Genomic DNA, 24,633 nt, shown 5'->3' on the forward strand with positions numbered 1-24,633 from the left:
GAAACATTACCGTTCACATTTTTGGTTCGCCCACTAACCATAGGTTACTCATACGTAAGCATGGTTCATCCATCCAATTGCACATTTAATGAACACAGTTACGTCCTCCATTTTCTTCCTGCAAACAGGTGTTATCAAGATCACTACTGATGGGTTGAGAGGAGGAGAGGGTACACTCAACACTGCCTTAACTTTAACTGATCTGACTGCAACTGCGGTACCAAAACTTGAAAAGCTTTAATCTGCCTACCTCTGTTTTCACTTTCTTGCTCTTTCGTTTGTACTCGCTCTGTTAAAGAAGTTAACGGTTTCACTCGTCGTAGAAACACACGGTTCTAACATTCTGCAACTTCCGCTTCAGTAACGGAGATACAGGAATAAAAGACACTTGTCTTACACACAACATTGAAATCAATTAATTTCTACGCTGGACCATGGCCTAACATTACTGAGAACAGTCCTGTGCCAAATGACCAGACTGTCTACAAATGTCACACATAACTGGTACTGCCTTAGTGTATGGCGACTGTGATGTCCTTAGGTTAGTTAGGTTTAAGTAGTTCTAAGTTCTAGGGGACTGATGACCATAGCTGTTAAGTCCCATAGTGCTCAGAGCCATTTGAACCATTTTTTGCATGGCGACTCATGCCTTGATAAATTACAAAATTTGAGCCTCACTGGCTTTAAACACACTTCCCAGGTATTTCCCCTAAGCAATGACAAGTATGAAGACTTACATTTATTCGATTTAAGTGTTACAGTTGAATCGACTTCTCCAAGGCCATGACAAGGGCAGTTGAAGCACCAAGCAGCTTTGTAATGTACTGAGTTGAGCACCACAGCAGATTCTCTAGACTGTTTCTGTCACATCTGCTAACTTAATAGGATGGCTCCACGCAAGGCAGTGCGTGACAGCGTAGTTCACACACTGGCGTCGACCACGATAAATCGTCGACTGTTTTGTAGTACGTATTCTCATAGACATCGAGACGGTGTGCCATGGTAAACTCCAGCAACTCTGCATGGGATGTAGAAGATAGTGCAGAGTTGCAGCATGGCCTCTTCACCAGCGGCAGGCCATGGACGCCGATGTCGGCGGCAGCAGCCTTTAGTACACCTCCATGGTACACCAAGGTTGATGGTGTGCCAAACACCATCAGTTAAGCCCTCAGAATGCTAGAGGTAGTAGTCCTCAAGACTTCGACATCAGCAGACGAGATATTTATAGCTCACAGTGACCATGTTCAGCAGACCAAGCGTGCAGCAATCTACAAAGCATAAGTTCTCTGGCTAATGGTAGGCAGCATGTCACAGGGTTTGCAACACAGCTGGCTCACTGCAGTTGAATAGCATATGGGCTTGGAAGCCTCAGTATTGACTGCTGTTCATTTGAGGCAATGGCATTATGTCTTGTTAAAGATGATTGCATGTGTCCACACTTTGTGGCTCATCAGCATTCTTCAAAGGACCTCAGTGTCACAACAGTGGCTTTTAATGCTTCGGATTGGTGCTTTTTCTCCATGTCAGTGGCCTCATAGATGTTCTTGTGGAAACATTTACCCATTCTTGTGGCATAGTGCTTTGCTGTATGAATGACACTATGATCCCTCCTTAGCGAAATCATATTGCTGAATTAACAACTCAGACTTCTCGCTCAGGCATAGCGGAGCAATCAGTTCTGGGGTAAGTCAAATTATTTGTAGTATCAGCTCCACGCCTGTTTGTCATTCTGATTGCTACATGGCACGCTGACGTCCGTTGACTTGAATTAGCTCTGGGCGGAGAAAACTATAAGAAAATTTTGATTTACTGATGATGCGCTTCTACAAGGCAACAGTAACCTCAGCAGCTTGTGTCCTAAGGATGGCCACTACATCTTATTACCACTATTAAGGACAATACTTATGGCCAAGAGTTCTGGATTTTTTCCGTCCCCATACATTCATTATTTCTTTAGACAAAGTTGACTGGAATACACTCTATGAAATTCTAAAAGTAGCAGGCGTAAAATACAGTAACCAGACACAATTGACAATCAAAGTATATTTTACTGATATGGCTTACACCTGCCAATTCTTACCTCTCCGGCCTCCAAGAGTTCCTTCTCGAGAGATTCAGCCATCGCAGCTGTGTCTGCTACAGCCGGAGCTGATGTACGTGACACTGTCTGCACAAGACACGTTCACGTAATGCACTAATATGCAAAAAGTTAGCATAATCAAGAAATAAAAGCAATTTTTACTTTTGAGCATGTAGGGGATTACAGAACCTGGTTGAAGAGGAACAGGTGGCAAAAATGTGTAAGCAGTGTTTAAGAGCCTACAGCGAGGCTCAGCTACTGTGGGAACCCATCTGTACTTGGTGAGATATATCACGGTTAAGACCACGAGTAACAAAGAAATATTGAGACTTTACAGTATTTATCGGTAGTGTGACTGAGTGTAAATTTATCTGATTATCATAATTTTTATCTTACTTACTTACTCAAACTGATATGATTTGGATCTTTAGGCATTTTCTTACATCTGACAAGGCTTTTATGTGTACAGTATTTTTTAATAATATAGACAAAGTAATAATGATAATTGGAATTTGATAAATAGTAACAAAATGGTAGTAATAAATCTAAAACTGTTTTGAGACAAGATTGAAATGAACGAATAACAGTACTGATTAAGAACTAATAGCGTTAATACCAACACTTTTAGTGCTACTACTACCGTTACTGCTGCTAATAGTAATAATAATAGTAAACAGTAGCATATACAAAATATATTCATTGGTGTAGAAAAGCGATGTAGCGAGTTCTGAGGAAGAGAAATTTAGATACACTGCACCAGACAGGAGCTGTGGGAAATGACGAAGGTCTCGTTGGAAAGAAGGTTATTTAGCTATAATGGCGTACGGGGTGTGTGCAGGGCAAAAGCAGAGGTTGTCGTTGGCTTAGTAGATCTGTCATTAACTGTCTTTCGAACCAGTAGATGTAATTCAGGTCACTGACGGTGTCGGAGATAGTTCCAAATCCGGCTTGCCGCTACTGTAAAGAACTGAGTGATGAAGTGGGACAGAAAAAAACTTATTCCGATAAGAACTTGCGTGATGCATTTGAGCGTAAACACAAGCAAGATGTGAGGGTTGTACTCGTTGATAAGATGACAGAGGAGACGGAGAGTTTGGAAATATTTGCACTCTGCATGAGATGGTGAAATATATCAAAAAGTCTAACATGACAAATATCCCATAAATAGGCGTTCATCACCATTTCCATCTGCCGTGAGCTCTCCTGAGGATGACCTTTAAGGATAACACAGCTGTAATCAACAAACAGAAGTTCAAATATTTGTACAACAGCGTTTTTGAGGTCAAAATGGAAGAGACTTTTATATTTTTGTAGGGAATGATGAGTTGCTGATGCCTTCTTGCTGCGTACTCACCCCTATCCATTATTATTCTAATACTTTTTTTCTGGGAGAGATAAAGTTATATTGGCCCCTTTTAGAATTAAAGATGTTACGGCTTCTCAATGTTTCAGGCTATCGAGCCTGGAATTTCCAACTAGAACCGCTTAGGTTTTGGGTGGATTGACCTTTAATACACCCTATGCACACTTTGATAAAACATACAGGTCGGGCCGGCTATTCTTGAGTACTGTTGTGAAGACGATTTGCATTTGGGTACAACTGGAAGTCGCCAATGTAGAACGTCATATGTATCAAATCTGAGAAAAATACCTTCAGTAGTTTTTCTGTTATTTAATTTAGATCGAAACATTCAATATTCATAAAATTTTGAAGTAGGAAATCAAAAGTGGCTGTAACATGTAAGTACGAGGGCCACTCCAAAAGAAATGCACACTATTTCTGTAAAAATACAGTTTTCATTCTGCATGTGTGAAAGTTTTACAGGGTGTAGATACATCCATCCTGCTTGTTTTCAAACTTATTTCAACCTGTTCCCGTGAGTGGCGCCGTCACAGCATGTCTTCAAGGTAGCTGCTACACTCGGCGTACGTCAGAAGCAACGTGTTGTCATAGAATACCTGTGCTGGAAAACGAGACATTGGAAAACATCGACAAGAGGTTGAAAAAGGTGTATGGAGATGCTGCTGTCGATCGCAGTACAGTTAGTTGGTGGGCTAGCAGGTTACGTGATGAAAGTGGGCACGGCAATATTGAGGATTGTCCTCGCAGCGGCAGGCCTCGTACTGCACACACTCCAGACAATGTGCAGCGAGTTAACGAATTGGTGACTGCTGACAGACGCAACACAGTGAATGAATTATCACGCTACGTTGGATAGGGGAAGGAAGTGTTTGCAGAATACTGAAAGTGTTGGCGTTAAAAAGGTTTGTGCCAGGTGGGTTCCCAGGATGTTGACAGTGGCTCACAAAGGAACAAGAAAACCGGTATGCAGCGAACTTTTGGAACAGTACGAGAATGGTGGAGATGAATTTCTTGAAAGAATTGTGACAGGTGATGAAACATGGCTCCATCATTTTTCACCAGAGACGAAGAGGCAATCAATGGAGTGGCATCATGCAAATTCACCCAAGAAAAAATAATTCAAAACCACACCTTCTGCTGGAAAAGTTATGGCGACGGTGGTTTTCGATTCCGAAGGACTCTTGCTTGTGGACATCATGCCAAAAGGAACCACCATAAATTCTGATGCATATGTGACAACACTGAAAAAACTTCAAGCTCGACTGACTCGTGTTCGACCACATCGGCAAAAGCAGGATGTTTTGCTGTTGCACAACAATGCACGACCACATGGCAGTCAAAAAACCATGGACGCGATCACAAAACTCGGATGGACAACACTGAATCACCCGCCTTACAGTCCTGACCTGGCTCCATGTGACTATCATCTCTTTGGGAAACTGAAAGACTCTCTTCGTGGAACAAGGTTAGAAGATGATGACTCCCTTGTGCATGCTGCCAAATAGTGGCTCCAACAGGTTGGTCCAGAATTTTACCGTGTGGGTATACAGGCGCTGGTTCCAAGACGGCGTGAGGCAGTTGAGAGGGATGGAAATTGGGTGGAGAAATGAAAATATTGTTTCCAAAGGATGTATCTACACACTGTAAAACTTTCAAACATGTGGAATAAAAGATGGATTTTAAAAAAATAGTGTGCATTTCTTTTGGAATGACCCTCGTACATGCACTGCCAATGACTAAAACTACTGGGTTTTTACTAAATTTGATGAACATCGCTGTGCATCTGAGTAACTCTACAGATATAAAGGGTGAGTCCCGTAGCACTCCTTTTATTTTATGAAAAGTTGAAGATATGAGGGCCTGCCTCTAAAGCTTAGTGGTCCATTTGAAGTACCGATCTTAGATTGCTGGTACCGCCAAGGACATTTTCTTGGTAGGAGGACTGGTATGAGGCGCACTCACTCTCGTGATGCCAACTGAAGGGCTACTTGACTGAGAAATAGTGGCTCCAAGGCGCAGAAAGTCAGCAAAACGGCCGGGAGACCGGTGTGCTGTCAACAGACCATTCCATACAGCTTCGAATGACGCCGTTAGCACAGGATGACGCAGTGGTCAGTGAGCATTCCTTCGTCCTTCAGGGCCTGGTCGAGGAGCTCATTTTTTAGGATATAGAAGCGTGGTGTTTGGGAAATTTTGTGTTTGTTTAATCTTACTAAGTCTTGTATCAAGAGAAATATTTAAACAAATACTACGTCTTAAATTGAACGATACAATTTTTCTACAGGGCTTTGAACGCTGATTAAAAGTCTAACTTAGTCATAGAACGGTTGTTAATTTTGATGTTGAAACCTAACTTTTCGCACACGTATCCGACAAACTTGTTCAAATTGGGAGTTAAAGCGTCTAGAGTTGGCTGTTGTGGTGTAAACATCGCCAATGGGGATGTTACAGCACAGAATAGTAAGAGCTATAAATTAGAAAAAAATTATTAAAATCATTCACATTGCCACAAGCACAAGCAAACTGGAGTCATGCAAGACACAGAGGCAGACGCATAAAGTTAACCAGTACGTCTGTCGAGTGAGGATATGCATTCAGCGGAAAGGACACTGCAACAGAAAACCAAAGGAAGCGAGACACGCATGTTTGTTAGCTCATAAGAATATTGCTAAAAACTCTATCTCTTTCATAAGAGGGCGTAGTGAGGAACCGACACAGCCGTTAACTGCCTGTTAAGTTAATATATCAGAATAAGAAGGACACATGCCGTCATAGCCTCACGCTACCTCCCTTTAAGTACCTCTGCTCTCCAGCTGGCATTCATAAGCCGGCCGGGGTGGCCGAGCGGCTCTAGGCGCTACAGCCTGGAACCTCGCGACCGCTACGGTCGCAGGTTCAAATCCTGCCTCGGGCATGGATATGTGTGATGTCCTTAGGTTAGTTAGGTTTAAGTAGTTCTAAGTTCTGGGGGACTGATGACCTTTGAAGTTAAGTCCCATAGTGCTCAGAGCCATTTTTTTGACCTCAGAAGTTGTCCCATAGTGCTCAGAGCCATTTGAACCATTCGTAGTAAAAGCACGCGATTCCATGCTTATGATACCGTAGCAAATCTTTGTCCTAGATGCTCCAGCACTGTCTCTTAACTAGCCGAAGATGTACTCAAGACGATGGCATTCACCTAATGAACTTCGTGCTGCTTGCCGGCCACCACCTACTGATGAAAAAACTGTCTTTCCACAACACCACATCGCAGAGTGCTGCCAGCACAGAACTTCAGTGTGGAAGCCAGAAATAGGGTCTCTTGGGGTCCATGTTCCTGTTCAACATTCAGGCGCCTCTCGGTGTTGAAACCAACCAGGGGTACATAGGAGATCAATTGGCCATCGACTACTGACACCAAGTACATCTATTGATGGAGAAACTGTCTTCCCACAACGCCACAATGCAGAGTGCTGCCAGCATAGAACTTCACTGTGGAAGCCAGAAACAGGGTCTCTTGAGGCCCATGTTCCTGTTCAACATTCAGGCTCTTCTGGGTGTTGAAACCCAGCAGGGATCAATCGACCATCGACTCCTGACATCAAGTACATCAAGGATGGGTCATCAAGGGCCATCATAGAACTTTGAGTAAGACCGAGGACACTCCAGCAGCTAGCGCAAAATTAATACGTGCTGGGAAACAGCTATGCCTGCTCTCTGGCAGTCAGCCATGGCGTCAGTGTCGCTGATATATTCTCCCAGGCGTCCAGCTGCTGAGCTGGCTGGACAAACTAGAATCCAACACGCAGCTGTAGCTTATCTACAGCCGTAGCTGTTGAGGAAGAACGATGACCTGCAAACATTGTGAATAAATGACTGAACTCGAATAACACTTTACTAGCGTCGAAGATCCTACACAGGATCCCAACAACTATCCTGACTTCACGTAGAGGTGTCTCCTCTCGGCACTCTGCAGGGCTCTCAACCGAAGCTCCATCGTTATATATAACATTATTGAATGGTTATGCTCATACATACATATCAAGACACCCCATATCAAGACAGCTGTAGGAGAAAAAGAAATTTATAAGGTGTATACTGGACTGAGACAAGAAGGCGCCGTTTCACCTATTTTATTTAACCTCGTCTTAGAAAAATGGTTCAAATGGTTCTAAGCACTGTGGGACTTAACATTTATGGTCATCAGTCCCCTAGAACTTAGAACTACTTAAACCTAACTAACCTAAGGACATCACATACATCGATGCCCCAGGCAGGATTCGAACCTGCGACCGTAGCAGCAGCGCGGTTCCGGACTGAAGCGCCTAGTACCGCTCGGCCACAGTGGCCGGCACCTCGTCTTAGAGAAGATCGACAGCAAATTTCGTAAAGCTAATTCACAAGGGATCCAAATGCAGGAGATGAACATTATTAGATTTGCCTAAGCAGTTGATGTAGCATTAATAACCAGTCTCAAAACAGAATTAATCAAGATGATGCAAAATTATTACAAAATTGTTGAGAAAGCAGGATTACACATTAATGAAGAAAAGACGGAGTATCTGGTCCTAAGTAATAACAACCAAAGCTATGCACCTTTAGCTGCAGATGGATCCACTTTCAAAACAGTTGACCGCTTAAGGGACTTATGGAGTCTGTTTAGTAACAATAATCGAATGGGTATGGAAGTAGATGCCCGACTAGCAACAGTGAACAAAACACTCTTTAGTGTTATCAGAAACTTACAGAAAAGATCATTTAGCACTAACTTAAAAATCCGCTTCTGTCAGTCGGCCATTACACCAGTAACATTACACGGATGTGAAGCACTACCATTTAGAAAGAAAGATGAAGAGAAACTGTTGATATTTGAAAGAAAAATACTAAGAAAATTTTTTGGTGTGGTATAAGAAGAAGAAAACATGGAATAGAGGATAAGGAAAAATGAAGAAGTAAGAGAGTTGTACAAACACTGTAACATCGTAGATGTACTAAAGAAGAGAAGGTTGAACTGGGCAGGCCATAAAGCAAGAATGAAAGCAAACAGACTACCTAAATTAGCATTCGGAAGGACAATAGAGGGAACGAGACGAAGAGGAAGACCCAGAAGTAGGTGGAGATATGGCATCCGGAAGGTCACAACTTGGATGAACACTGAATGACCAATCAGTGGACTCAATGGAAGAGGCTTGTAGAGCAGGCGTATAGTCGATAAGGCCCTTGCCACTTGTAAATATAAATATACATAAATACATGGTTGTACTACTAATATAATACTTACGTCCTCACGGCCCTTCTTTATGTGACACAGGTATGTTGTAGCTACGGTTGATGTAAACGGAACTGCACGCTAACTTGGGCGTAGGCAAACTTTTTTAAATCTGTGTGTGTATTTATGTTTTAGGTGAAGAGCTTTTGTGCAACAAAGTAAAGAACAGAAAGTCTTGGAACATGTCTTTCACTTCTAGTTCATTTCCCAACTACTTCTGTGACAAATTTCAACGCTGGCTTTAAGCAGCGTTATAACACTGCACTCGTCTCTTCAAGATAACTGGAATATCGTTTGAAAAGAACAGTGCCTGACAAAAAGAATGAAACACCCACAAGGGGAAGAGGAACCGATATGAAACTTCATGGGTTGGAAGGTTATGTAATATTATCTACACAGCACCATGCAAAAACTTCTCACTACGACGTAGCACTCCCTCTGGCCTGGATTAATGCACTGATGCAGTTGGGAAGAGTGTCAAAAAGCTGTTGTATCATCTCCCGAGGCAAGATGGCCCACAACTATTGTAACTATCCTTCATATTCCGGAAACTGGCACTGAGATGGAATTGACGCCCTAGCTGGTCCCACACGTGGTACATGGACGACGGATCTGGCCATTTTACCTAAACATCACGTAAGTAGTTCATAGAGACACATGCTGTGTCTGAATGAGTATAGTCCTGTTGGAAAATGGCATCACGATATTGTAAGATGAGAGGGACACAAGATGCTCGTGATATACAACTGTGCCGTCAGAGTTCCCTCAGTTACTGCCAGTCACGGCCTGAAGTCATGCTCTATGGCTCCCCAGACTATGACCCCAGGAGTAACACCACTGTGCGTCTCCAAAACACTGGAAGAATGGGATCTTTCCCCATGTTGCCGCCAAAGTCGCCGACGATGGTAATCTGGGTAGTGCAGACCCACGGTTCATCGCTGAACACAGTGTGATGCTATACATCAGCAGTCTATGTTTCCCGGTGACAGCCCCCACCAAAGGTAGCCGTTTTTGTCGTAGTGTCAACTTCAGCCTACACTTAGAACGGTATTTTCCTAGTCCGGCTTCTTCTAGCACGTGACCAGTTGGGCGGGATGATACAGAACGTCTCAGACAGTCCATTACATGTTCTCTGCTAGCAGGTGCAGTTGCAATGATGTTACAGTGTGCTTGGTACATAATAGGACGATCCATCCACAAACGTTGAGGTATTTTATAGTGGTGGGTCAACAGAAACTTTGCATCTCATGAACAATCTTTCACCCAGATGTATGTATGCCCGCTCTGCCTCGTTGATACATTACGGTCGCAGTTTTTGTAGTTTATCGCTTTCGTTATCCTACCATGTAGTGTCACAGAGCCGAGTTTTTGGACTTCTTCACCTTATTGTTGTGCGTGGGTGCTGAATGAGAGCTTTAATCTGACCAAGGTACAAGATGACGTAAACAATTTAGCGTCAACTCTTTCGTATTCGACACCCAATATTATCCTTTTACAGTTTCGATTACAATAACAGTAGAACAGATCTATCTATCTTCGTAGCTCAATGACAAATTACAACATTCACAGGGTCTCTCAAACTTTTTGCGTCAAACTGAAATATGTGATAATGGGCCAACAACAGATTATATTGAGACAGGAAACCAATGGTCGGAAATGCATATTCATTGTGCTATGGACATGCGTAGCAAACATAGCATAACAACAGCGTAGCTCATAATAACCGTTCAGAGTAACAACTGCCAGTCTCAATGCATGCATGTCAACGGCGCATGAAGTTCTACCGCACTCTTTCAAAGATCCCTGGTGTTTGTCGTACCAAGAAACAGGCAACTTGGACCCTAGCAAGCAGTTCTTCATCATTTTCTACGGAAGTTTCGTACACCAATTTGCTTTCATTCTTGCTTTATGACCTGCCCAGTTCAACCGTCTCTTCTTTAATACATCTACGATGTTACAGTGTTTGTACAACTCTCTTTCTTCTTCATTTTTCCTTATCCTCTATTCCATGTTTTCTTCTTCATATACTACACCAAAAATTTTTCTTAGTATTTTTCTTTCAAATATCAACAGTTTCTCTTCATCTTTCTTTCTAAATGGTAATGCTTCACATCCGTGTAATGTTACTGGTGTAATGGCCGACTGACAGAAGCGGATTTTTAAGTTAGTACTAAGTGATCTTTCTGTATGTTTCTGATAAAACTAAAGAGTGTTTTGTTCATTGTTGCAGTCGGGCATCTACTTCCATACCCATTCGATTATTGTTACTAAACAGACTCCATAAGTCCTTTAAGCGGTCAACTGTTTTGAAAGTGAATCCATCTGCAGCTAAAGGTGCATAGCTTTGGTTGTTATTACTTAGGACCAGATATTCCGTCTTTTCTTCATTAATGTGTAATCCTGCTTTCTCAACAATTTTGTAATAATTTTGCATCATCTTGATTAATTCTGTTTTGAGACTGGTTATTAATGCTACATCAACTGCTTAGGCAAATCTAATAATGTTCATCTCCTGCATTTGGATCCCTTGTGGATTAGCTTTACGAAATTTGCTGTCGATCTTCTCTAAGACGAGGTGCCGGCCACTGTGGCCGAGCGGTACTAGGCGCTTCAGTCCGGAACCGCGCTGCTGCTACGGTCGCAGGTTCGAATCCTGCCTGGGGCATCGATGTGTGTGATGTCCTTAGGTTAGTTAGGTTTAAGTAGTTCTAAGTCTTGGGCACTGGTGACCTCATATGTTAAGTCCCACAGTGCTTAGAACCATTTGAACCATTTTTCTAAGACGAGGTTAAATAAAATAGGTGAAACGGCGCCTTCTTGTCTCAGTCCAGTGTACTCCTTATAATTTTCTTTTTCTCCTAGAGCTGTCTTGATATGGGGTGTCTTGATATGTATGTATGAGCATAACCATTCAATATTGCTATATATAACGATGGAGCTTCGGTTGAGAGCCCTGCAGAGTGCCGAGAGGAGACACCTCTACGTGAAGTCAGGATAGTTGTTGGGAACCTGTGTAGGAACATCTCCTTCCAGTCCAACGATGGAAGTTCTGGTGCTCGTAACATTAACATCGAATCGTGTAGAAGCCATTCCGTTTCGCGGACAAAAAGGGGTACAGTCTCTAGGAACTGTGGCAACGCATCTCGCAGGAAAACCAGGTAACGTGGACCAGTCAAATGGGGAGGCAGCAAATGAGGTCCTATTAGGTGATCTTGGTTAATTCTGTTCCAGTGTACGGCAGACACCCGACATCTTTGCGAGAGTGCGCCAGAACTGCACGTGCTGCTGCAGTACGTCCACTGAGACTGGCAGTCGACGGCTTGAACAATCACTATGAGCCAGGTTCTTACGTGTTATACACTGTGTATATCCGTGCACAATAAATGTCCATTTCCGACCATTGGCTCCCTGTCTCAATATAATTGGTTGTGAGCCCACTACCACTAGTTCCAATTTGAGCCAAAAGGTTGAAAAATCCTGCACATGGCTTGCTTTGACATCTGCTATCAAGTCAATGAGTGACATTTTTGAGTAACCAACTTTCAACTCTTTTTAATCAGTTACATTCTAACACGTCCTCCTTTGCTCCTTGGCCTCCAAGGCACAATCAAGCCGCGACCCCCAAAGAACAATCGTTCACCTGCACATTCATAAAACGAGAACGCGCACAGCGGGATATCCCACATTTAACAGCTACGTAAGACGACGTTCTCAAATTGGAAGAACATATTTCGTCAGCCTAAGAGGACAAAAGTGTAACATGTTATCCCATAGGACCACATATTACCCTACAGTGTACAGATGACGTCCACCGGAACCCTAACGAGGACTATGCCTGCTGTCACGTTCCCCTGCAGTTCAGCATCGGGTTACGCACGTACGAATGCCCCACAAATCTGGATACTGCACGATTCGACCAGTCGGCCAAATGAGGCCCCTTTCAAATTCTGATAATGCTGATAACGCTGCCACACACCAGTATGCGGCTTCTCTGTGTCCTCCACAGCGATCACACAACATCTCACGCAGTTCTCGTTCCTTAATATAACCCACGAGTCCTAGAAACTGCATTAAATACAAACATGAGTAATGATCTCTGGTGGCCGTTCTACCTGGCACACACATCTATAACTCTAATAATTTACATACCCGCCGTTGGCGTGTACATGCTTCAATTTTAATGTCAGGAAAAGTGTTTCGTTTTATTTTCAAAAACCATTCTTGCTTCAACATCTCAGTCACTACAAGAAGTAACAGGACTAAACATGCAACAAAATTACGTGCCCTCCTACATGGTATAATTTCCCGAAGCAATGGGCGTTTTACGCCCTACGCGACTCTACTTGTTGTATATGCTTTGTTGGAAAACTTATTATAAAATTACAGATATTTAACAAACAGTACCGTAGCGGCAGGAAATTTTCATGTAAGTAGAGTGCATCAGTAAAGTTCTGTACGTGACCCGTTTGAAAAATTTAAGTTTATGTGATTTTATGGTGGGAAACTTAGGATTTGTACAGTGCACTGAAGTGACAAATGTCGTGGGATAGCGATATGCACTTATACATATAGCGATTGTGTCACATACGCAGGTATAGAAGGCCAGTGCATTGGCAGAGCTGTCATATGTACTCAGGTGAGTCTTGTGAAAAGGCTTACGACGTGATTATGGACTCACAACAGGAATTAACAGACTTTGAATGCAGAATGATAGGTGGAGCTAGAGGCATGTAACATTCCATTACGGAATATTCTGGGATTCACAGCATCAAGAATGTGCCAAAAATACCAAATTTCAGGCATTATCCCTCACCACGGACAACGAAGTTGCTAACGGCCTTCACTTAACGACCAAGAGCAGCGTCGACTGCGTAGAGTTGTCAGTGATAACAGACAAGCAACACTGCGTGAAATAACTGCAGAGAAGAATGTGGGATGTACGACGAACGTATAGGTTAATACAGTGTGGCGAAATCTGGCGATAACGAGCTATGGCAGCAGGCGGCAACTTGAGCGTCTTGACCAACAGCACAACATCACCAGCAGCGCCTCGCCTGGGCACGTGTCCTTGTCGATTGGACACTAGACAACTATAAAACCATGGCCTCGTCAGATGAGTCCCAATTTCAGTTGGCAAGAGCAGATGGCAGGGTTCGAATGCGACGCAGATCCCACAAAGCCATGCATACAAGTTCTCAAAAATTTATGGTGCAAGCTCATAGTGGCTCCATAATGGTTTGGCCTTTGTTTACACGGAATGGATTGGGTCTTCTGGTCCAACTGAACCGATCACTGACTAAAAGTGGTTATGTTCGGCTAGCTGGAGACCGTTTTCAGCCATTCATGAACTCCATGTTCCCAAACAACGATGGAATTTTTATGGATAACCATGCGCCATATCACAGGCTCACAATTGTTCGTGATTGGTTTGAAGAACATTGGGAACAATTCGAGAGAATGATTTGGCCACCCAGATCGTCCAACAAGAATTCCATCGAACATTTATGAGACATAATCGAGAGGTCAGCTCGTGCACAAAATCCTGCACAGGCAACACTTTCGCAATTATGAACGGCCATGGAGACAGCATGGTTCAGTATTTCTGGACGGGACTCCCAAAGAATTGTTGAGTCGATGCCATACCAAGTTGATGCACTACGCCAGATAAAAGGATGTCCGTCAAGATAATAGGAGGTACCTCTTAACTTTTGTCAGTGGGGATATATGTGCTTATTAGGAAAGTTGTAACATGATTAATGACTGTTACTAAAGAAACTACGGCGGTACATGTTTTTTCATACAGACAGACAATATCAGAGAACTGTTGTTCATGACCTATTTTTTAAAAAATATAGTCTTCTATTTTTTATAGTTGGGGACTTACGATAGGGCAGTACATAGATACCGCTTAGCGTTACTAGAATCAACTCAATGTCCTTTGGTGAAATAAGAACACCTGTATAAGGAGCTGATAAATGATGTAGGAAACCTACAAAACTGGGCCTTGCACTGGCTCGTTTAACCAGCCTATATAGATATCAACACAGCCGTGAAGTGTTCTCTTAGACGTACATCCACAGCGGGATGCGGCTGAGTTCTTTAAAGAAAGTTTTTGAGTGGAATACGATGAGAAGTTTTTCCCGCATGAAGCGTGTTATACCACATGTGGTAGAAAGCGCGCCCAACCTCAGGTGACTGACTTCTCGTTAGCCAGTGCTTCATCTTGGAGAATGCGCAGAGAAGCAGTTTTAGTACAGAAATGTGTGGCTGAATTGTTAGACATTTCATACCTGTACTTTGCGATTGTTTGAAATTTACAGATCAGTAGAGAGTCTATGTTGCAGCCTTGACTTTAAACATAATGAGCTCAAGTGCCCGTGAATTGTTTTCGGTTTACTTTCAAAATTACAGTACTTCATGACATGAGGGTTCCTTTTGTGCTTGTTCAACAACGCGTTTTCCCTGTCAGTTGAAGTATAACCTACCCGCTCAAATAGCATAAGCGAACAACTAAAGATGTAAAGAAAGATCAGTTTGACTAGATATAAACAATCGTCGCTCAAGAATGCTAATTAAAAGATATATCATTGTCTAAGCATGAAAGTGACCTTGCAAGGAACGAAATATTTTCAGGCTTTTAACGCTACTTAAAAACTAAATTATTGGCTCTGAATGAAAATGTTCTAGTACGAAATGAAATATTTTCATACTCTTAATACGAGGGTCGCTCCGAAAGATGCACACAATTTTTTTTTAAATCCATCTTTTATTCCACATGCTTGAAAGTTTTACTGTGTGTAGATACATCCTTTAGGAACAATAATTTCATTTCTCCACATAATTTCCATCCCTCTCAACTGCCTTACGCCGTCTTGGAACCAGCGCCTGTATACCCGCACGGTACAATTCTGGACCAACCTATTGGAGTCACTGTTTGGCAGCGTGCACAAGGGAGTCATCATCTTCAATCCTTGTTCCACGAAGAGAGTCTTTCAGTTTCCCAAAGAGATGATAGTCACATGGAGCCAGGTCAGGACTGTAAGGCGGGTGATTCAGTGTTGTCCATCCGAGTTTTGTGATCGCTTCCATGGTTTTTTTTACTGGCATGTGGCCGTGCATTGTCGTGCAACAGCAAAACATCCTGCTTTTGCCGATGTAGTCGAACACGACTCAGTCGAGCTTGAAGTTTCTTCAGTGTCGTCACATATGCATCAGAATTTATGGTGGTTCCTTTTGGCATGATGTCCACAAGCAAGAGTCCTTCGGAATCGAAAACCACCGTCGCCATAACTTTTCCAGCAGAAGGTGTGGTTTTGAATTATTTTTTCTTGGGTGAATTTGCATGATGCCACTCCATTGATTGCCTCTTCGTCTCTGGTGAAGAATGATGGAGCCATGTTTCATCACGTGTCACAATTCTTTCAAGAAATTCATCTCCACCATTCTCGTACCGATCCAAAAGTTCGCTGCATACCGTTTTTCTTGTTTCTTTGTGAGCCACTGTCAACATCCTGGGAACCCACCTGCCACAAACCTTTCTAACGCCAACACTTTCAGTATTCTGCAAACACTTCCTTCCCCTACCCAATGTAGCGTGATAATTCATTCACTGTGTTGCGTCTGTCAGCAGTCACCAATTCGTTAACTCTCTGCACATTGCCTGGAGTGTGAGCAGTACGAGGCCTACTGCTGCGAGGACAATCCTCAATATTGCCATGCCCGCTTTCATCCCGTTACCTGCTAGCCCACCGACTAACTGTACTGCGATCGACAGCAGCATCACCATACACCTTTTTCAACCTCTTGTGGATGTTTCCCACCGTCTCGTTGCTTCTGACGAACGTCAAGTGTAGCAGCCATCTTGAAGACATGCTGTGACGGCGCCACTCACTGGAACAGGTTGAACTAAGTTTGAAAACAAGCAGGAAGAATGTATCTACACACTGTAAAAGTTTTACACATGCAGAATGAAAACTGTATTTTTACAAAAATAGTGTGCATTTCTTTTGGAGTGACCCTCGTACAAAGTCCAATACTAATATTGTAACTTCGTTTACAGTTATAGGTATTTGTGATGCTACTGAACTGTATTGTCTGTGCTTTCGATCTGTTTATGTATGTTGAACCGTATTTCAAATACAAATCATGTTTGCATTGACATAGCGCAGTTACTAACTATTGAGAGGTATGTACTAACATATATGTACCTGACCAATAATATTTTACATGGGAACCTATAAAGAGTTCTGTAAACTCAAAAATTTGTTGATCCGACACTTTTCATTCCAATTTCATGGGATAGTAGAGGCGCAGGCGGCGTCACAAGCCCAATTGCTAACAATGATTATCAGACTAATGAAGGTGGTGTAGATGAAACTGTTGCGCAGTCGAATGCAGCGTCTAGCAGGGAAGAGACGGTCTATCATAAGTATTGGTTGTAGATCTGTGGTTTGATTGAGTGGAGTGTCAAGCAGTGAGGGATCAGACTACCATAGGTACTGGACATGGATCTGCAACGTAGTATAATGTACACTACTGGCCATTAAAATTGCTACACCAAGAAGAAATGCAGATGATAAAAGGGCATTCATTGGACAAATATATTATACTAGATCTGACATGTGATTATATTTTCACGCAATTTGGGTTCATAGATTCTGAGAAATCAGTACCCAGAACAACCACCTCTGGCCGTAATAACGGCCTTGATACGCCTGGGCATCGAGTCAAACAGAGCTTGGATGGCGTGTGCCTGTACAGCTGCCCATGCAACTTCAACACGATACCACAGTTCATCAAGAGTAGTGACTGGCGTATTGTGACGAGCCAGTTGATCGGCCACCATTGACCAGACGTTTTCAATTGGTGCGAGATCTGGAGAATGTGCGGGGTCAGAGCAGCAGTCGAACATTTTCTGTATCCAGAAAGGCCCGTACAGGACCTGCAACATGCGGTCGTGCATTGTGGTGCTGAAATGTAGGGTTTCGCAGGGATCGAATGAAGGGTATAGCTGTGGGTCGTAACACATCTGAAATGTAATGTCCACTGTTCAAAGGGCCGTCAATGCAAGAGGTGACCGAGACGTAAAACCAATGGCACCCCGTACCATCACGCCGGATGATACGCCAGTATGGCGATGACGAATACACACTTCCAATGTGTGTTCACTGCGATGTCGCCAAACATGGATGCGCCCATCATGACGCTGTAAATAGAACCTGGATTCATCCGAAAAAATTACGTTTTGCTATTAGTGCACCCAGGTTCGTCGTTGAGTACACCACCGCAGGCGCTCCTGTCTGTGACGCAGCGTCAATGGTAACCGCAGCCATGGTCTCCGAGCTCATAGTCCATGCTGCTGCAAACGTCGTCGAACTGTTCGTGCAGATGGTTGTTGTCTTGCAAACGTCCCCATCTGTTGACTCGGGGATCGAAACGTGGCTGCACGATCCGTTACAGCCATGCGGATAAGATGCCTGTCATCCCGACTGCTGGTGATACAAGGCCGTTGGGATCCAGCCCGTCGTTCCGTATTACCCTCCTGAACCCACCGATTCCATATTTTTCTAACAGTCATCGGATCTCGACCAACGCGAGCAGCAATGTCACGATACGATAAACCGCAATCGCGAAGGGCTGCAATCCGACCTTTATCAAAGTCGGAAACGTGATGGTACGCGTTTCTGCTCATTAAACGAGGCATCACAACAACGTTTCACCAGGCAACGCCGGTCAACTGCTGCTTGTGTATGAGAAATCGGTTGGAAACATGTCAACACGTTGTAAGTGTCGCCACCGGCGCCAACCGTGTGTGAATGCTCTGAAAAGCTAATCATTTACGTATCACAGCATTTTCTCCCTGTCGGTTAAATTTCGCGTCTGTAGCACGCCATCTTCGTGGTGTAGCAATTTTAATGGCCAGTAGTGAAGCATGTAGCAGTGATGGTCTAGGCTTCAAAAGGTTCTGGATGTGAACCTGCTGTGCACAGGTGTGTAGTGGCTAACAATGAGTGGTCGGACTTTGAACAGCAATGGATGTTAACGTGCTATGCAGGGGACTTTGATAGCTAACAGGGAGAGGTCTAGTTCTCAAGAGGCCAGGAATGTGAACGTGCTGTGATGTTCAGTGTAGTAGCTGGGAGCGAGCAGTCAGACTTACGAAGGCGTGAATGTGGTATATGAAGAGAATGAAACAGGTACCAGTGAGGTTCAGATGTAACAGAGTTAGTGGTTGTCATCCTGCCATGCAGTAGAGTGTAGTGCCTAGCAGTGAGGTGTCAGGCATACGGTGGTAGTGTACATGGTCCTGCCATGCAGTGGTACGTGGAGATTAACAGCGAGAGAGTAGTGTTCCAGTGGTAACAGATGTGAACTAGTTGTGTAGGGGAGTCTAGTAGCTACCAGTGAGTTGTCACGTTTCTAGAGGCACTGCCTGTCTGCCTGCTGTGCAGAAGAATGTAGTGAGAGAAGGCGAGGAGCTGGACTTACGGAGACCGAGGATGCGTGGGTTTTGGCCTTCGGGCGGCGCTGCATGCACCGCAGCACCTTGGAATGCAGCAGCATGTTCATGATGCGCAGCCGCTGACCCTCGTCATACAACGCGTCGAATTCCTCCAGCAGCAGCTGCCGCCTCGCCCACGCCTCCTGCACACTCTTTGACTCCGCCTCTTCCTCTTCTAGCACCTTTTCCTCCAAACTCCCCTCAGGAGACACGATCTCTTCCTGATAACACAGTACATCACTCTTAAATTACTACTGAATCATAAAGAGGGTGTCTTTAAGCTTAAGCGAAAATTACATATATGGTTGAGGATCATAAACCGAATATTTTCGGATGTTCTTTTTTTTTAGCTTCAGCCCAAAGACTGCTTTGATGCGGCTCTCCATGCTACTCTAACATGTGCAATCCTGTTCATCTCTGAATGATTACTGCAACATCCACTTTAACCTGCTTACAGTACTCTTCTCTTGGTATCTCTTTGCAATTCTTATCTGCCCCCCACCCACCACCCCCCTACACACCCTTCCCATACTATACTACTGGCTATTGCTACACCACGAAGATGATGTGCTACAGACGCGAAATTTAACCGACAGGAAAAAGAAGCTGTGATATGCAAATGATTAGCTTTTCAGAGCGCTGGTGGCGACACCTACAACGTGCTGACATGAGGAAAGTTTCTAACCGATTTCTCATACACAAACAGCAGTGGACCGGCGTTGCCTGGTGAAACGTTGTTGTGATGCCTCGTGTAAGGATGTGAAATGCGTACCATCACGTTTCCGACTTTGATAAAGGTCGGATTGTAGCCTGCCGCGATTGCGGTTTATCGTATCGCGACATTGCTGCTCGCGTTGGTCGAGATCCAATGACTGTTAGCAGAATATGGAATCGGTGGGTTCAGGACGGCAATACAGAACGTCGTGCTGGATCCCAACGGCCTCGTATCACTAGCAGTCGAGATGACAGGCATCTTATTCGCATGGCTGTAACGGATCGTGCAGCCACGTCTCGATCCCTGAGTCAACAAATGGGGACGTTTGCAAGACAACAACCATCCGCACGAACAGTTCGACGACGTTTGCAGCAGCACGGACTGTCAGCTCGGAGACCATGGCTGCGGTTACCCTTGACGCTGCATCACACACAGGAGCGCCTGCGATGGTGTACTCAACGACGAACCTGGATGCACTAACGGCAAAACGTCAATTTTTCGGATGAATCCAGGTTCTGTTTGCAGCATCATGATGGTCGCATACGTGTTTGGCGACATCGCGGTGAACGCACATTGGAAGCGTGTATTCGTCATCGCCATACTGGCGTATCACCCGGCGTGGTGGTATGGGGTCCCATTGGTTACACGTCTCTGTCACCTCTTTTTCGCATTGACGGCACTTTGAACAGTGGACGTTACAGTTCAGATGCGTTACGACCCGTGGCTTTACCCTTCATTCGATCCCTGCGAAACCCTACATTTCAGCAGGGTAATGCACGACCGCATGTTGCGGATCCTGTACGGGCCTTTCTGGATACAGAAAATGTTCGACTGCTGCCCTGGCCAGTACATTCTGTAGATCTCTCACCAATTGTAAACGTCTGGTCAATGGTGGCCGAGCAGCTGGCTGGTCACAATACGCCAGTCACTACTCTTCATGAACTGTGGTATCGTGTTGAAACTGAATGGGCAGCTGCACCTGTACACGCCATCCAAGCTCAGTTTGACTCAATGCCCAGGCGTATCAAGGCCGTTATTACGGCCAGAGGTGACTGTTCTGGGTACTGATTTTTCAGCACCTAAATTGCGTGAAAATATAATCACATGTCAGTTCTAGTATAATATAGTTGTCCAATGAATACCCGTTCATCATCTGCATTTCTTCTTAGTGTAGCAATTTTAATGGCCAGTAGTTTAATTTGACGATTCCTTCGTTTCCCAAAAGGTGTCATATAAAACGATCTACTCTTGTATCAAGTTGTTACCATTTTAATTCAATTTGTTATCGTTTTGACGTAATTTGTTACTGTTTTGATGCAATTTGTTACAATTTTTGGCGAATTTGTTACAGTTTTGGAGCAGTTTCTCACAATGCAGTGCACCTGGTTACAGTTTCTGGGGGCAGTTTGTTACAATTTTGCTTTACATATAAATCTATGAGGTTAAATGTCATGTAGTCTCCGCTGTGTCGTGCATGAATTGTTCCATTTCCTCATCATATTCCTGATTAATGTAAATTACTTAAAGTCTAAACTCATTCAAAATATTTCAGAGTAGCCTTCATAAAATCACACTCCCCGCAAACTCGGATAAATCTATATACAACAATTGTCAGAAATATTTCAGTTTTACTACAGTTGACCTTGTTTCAATGTCCTACAAACTTGCAGATTTGAAGAATATCCCCCAAGCGTACATGTGCAATTGTTCCACGTCACATCTGCTGACATTTTATATTGTGATCAATAGAACAGCTCGTGCACAAGCAACATTTTAACTGTCTGTGGTATATGATTAAAATTGTTTTGCAGTGCTTCAAGAGGCACTAAAGTTGATGTAGTTAAGAATTCGTGTGATCTGAATGCATGTGAAGTGTTATTGGACATTAGCTCTTCACCCGCAATTCAAGGGAATTGTATAAACATATACACCTCTGAAAACCTGAAAAGACTCATCATTTGGAATTTAGTGAAAGTCATAACAGAAAACCCTTGAATTGTGTGAACATATGATGTCACATACCTCTAAAAACTTGGAAAGACTCGTCATTGGGCGTTCAGTGTAAGTCATAACAGCAGACACTTGATATCGGCACCATTCAGAACCTTGGTCGGCAAAAGACTTACTGCACAAACAGTATCATTGAAGGAATCACAGCTGCATTCGTTGGAAATTATTTAGAAATCCCATGTAAACATCGTACAGTACTACTGGAGTTATAGGTATTTCTACTGCAGACCAAAGCAGCTAAGACTGGTGTTTGTTAGAAGTGTCATGTGGAACTCTTAGTGTCCTAGTTGTGGTCCTCTGTCGTATCTGATATACTTGCAAGTATCTTGTGTATAAACCAAGTCGTTCAGTTTTATACCTGTAGCTACACTAAATTAATGACATGAACTGGTGAGAGTCTGTCAGTGCTACATGCATATTCCTCTTCCAACTTGCTTGGCAGTTATTTTGTGTGTGTGTGTGTGTGTGTGTGTGTGAGAGAGAGAGAGAGAGAGAGAGAGAGAGAGAGAGAGAGAAAGGTTATCTATTGCTTTCCTCTTGTTTGCAACGATAGTGTAATATCAGGAGCATACAGTTAGGTTTGTACCACAAACGTCGATGCCTTGCATTTTTCTATTTCCATCAAACAATTTTCTTTCATAACATTTGTCAGACAGATTTGTACTGATGACAGTCATTGTCTAGTAAGCATAAACAATGGCAAACTGTGAAATGCTAGCGTCTTGCCACAAGCACTGGTTAAAATCAAAAGATGGTTTGAAATATGCATACACTGCGTACAGTTTCATACATGAGATGCAGCGCTTATGGGTAGGAGACTTTAAAGTTGTTTCCGTCAAGTTACAGACTGTGATCTTAGAAATACTAAATGACAGAAATTATGAACAGCACATCTCCATCCCAATGTTTCCACTGTCCTAAGAAAGGCAATACCACAGATCTGCTCTCATGACGTATTTCTGTAAAGTATCTAAGCTCATCTTAGTTATGATGACATTGAGATTCATGACTCACACACATCCATCTAATGTTCAACCTCGAAATCAGTAACATTACAATTCCACTGGAGACGTTAGGACATCCTATGTACAATGTAAAGCACACTTTATCTGAGGAATTGCTTATAAAATACTAACCCAGCTTGAATACTAGATCGCTTTCTGTTTATAGGAAAATTGACTCAGGTCTAACCTACCACTGACATCAATGAATTAGTGAAATTATCGTATTAAACCAAGATCCTCTGATATGTGATTCACTTGAACACTGATGGTTCTTTTCAGTTGCAGCACTGAGATTTCACCCATCACCACCAAAATAAGTGGAACTCTACACAGAAAAAAAACATTAATAGGTTTAAGTATGTCAGGTGCTGGAAATAGATTTCCTACATTGGAATATTATTAGTGTCGTATTTCTGATGATTATGAGACAGGAAACAGCTCCCACAAACCTTATAGAGGTGTAACATTGGTGCATTTCTGTTACCACATCCCTCACAAAAGAAAATGTGAATTATTGTGCTACCTGTGACAACTGTGTGTTCTGTAATCTTTCACATTAATGTTTTACGAAAAGAGTGTTGACAATCCCAGGCACGCTGTAGCCCCCTTCCTATCAATGTGTGGTCATAATGGATTTGTTAGTTCATGCATCACAATATCATACTGCTCAGTTCTAAAATTAACATGTATATCGCCATAAGAAACTGTCTGTGTAAGAGCCTGTTGGACTGCACTGCATGTCTAAACACTTCAACGAAGATATCTCACTATTACTGTGCTGGGTGAATGCTGGAGGAGACAGGGATGAGAAGCATTGGCTGCAGTCGCTGCAGCTGAGGAAATCCAGCTCACAGCAAAAAACGATACTGTACAGTTCTAAAATACTAAATCATTTAACTGGCTATGCCCATATGGAATAATACGAGACTGACAATAGTTGAGGATGTGGCATCAGTCTTTCCAAACCCATATAGTGCAGGTAAAAGCTGGACTACTTCACAGGGCCATCTTGGAGGGTGTAGGCAGCAGGAGTGTTTATTGGTCAATTCTGAGTACAGCTCTGCTGTGGTAGTACATTGGGTTCATACTAGAATCTGCTTGAGCACGCTAATGGGTCACTGTACGTGGATGTTGCTATCCTGCTGACATCTCTCGACACACAGTGTGGTATAGTGGCTGTTTTCCATCAGACCCAGCCATCGAGAGGTACCCAATGCGCACTGTCACCTCAAAAGTGACTGTGGCATTGGGGGCAGTAGAGGCATATGTGGATTCCCAAAGGATAATTCCAGTGTGGTATTTGTTTAACTAATAAAGATGTAAGTGCATACCTCTCCCAGCCGCTGGCCGAAGTGGCCGAGCGGTTCTAGGCGCTATAGTCGCAGGTTCGAATCCTGCCTCGGGCATGGATGTGTGTGATGTCCTTAGGTTTCACTAGTTCTAAGTTCTAGGGGACTGATGACCTCAGAAGTTAAGTCCCATAGTGCTCAGAGCCATTTGAACCTCTCCCAGTCCTGTGATACCTCTTACAATAGTGACCATTCATGAGATATACAATTTTAAGGAAAGTTAGCTCTTTCATTCCAAACTCACAGTGACCATTATGTAAACTCTGATGTCAGAGGAGTAAGGGGTAATTTTTTAAACATAGCACAAGTAAACTTCAACTTAAGGCTAGTTAACTGTAACATAATAATAAAACCAATGACTGT

At 43.3% G+C, this 24,633-nt stretch overlaps 1 protein-coding gene across 1 annotated transcript in view; it reads right to left on the bottom strand.

The window, feature by feature from the left end:
* The window catches only part of LOC124545642 (coiled-coil domain-containing protein 96-like), a 183,339-nt gene that overhangs the window by 76,892 nt on the left and 81,814 nt on the right, over window positions 1-24,633 (bottom strand). Inside the window, exons 5-6 of the mRNA XM_047124588.1 lie at window positions 19,180-19,413; window positions 2,081-2,167 (exon numbers count right to left, since the gene is read on the bottom strand). Of these exons, the coding sequence (XP_046980544.1) occupies window positions 2,081-2,167; window positions 19,180-19,413 (321 nt within the window). The remainder of the gene's footprint in view (window positions 1-2,080; window positions 2,168-19,179; window positions 19,414-24,633) is intronic.

Source organism: Schistocerca americana, chromosome 8 (assembly GCF_021461395.2).
Source record: "Schistocerca americana isolate TAMUIC-IGC-003095 chromosome 8, iqSchAmer2.1, whole genome shotgun sequence".
In the NCBI taxonomy this organism is placed as follows: Eukaryota; Metazoa; Arthropoda; class Insecta; order Orthoptera; family Acrididae; genus Schistocerca; species Schistocerca americana.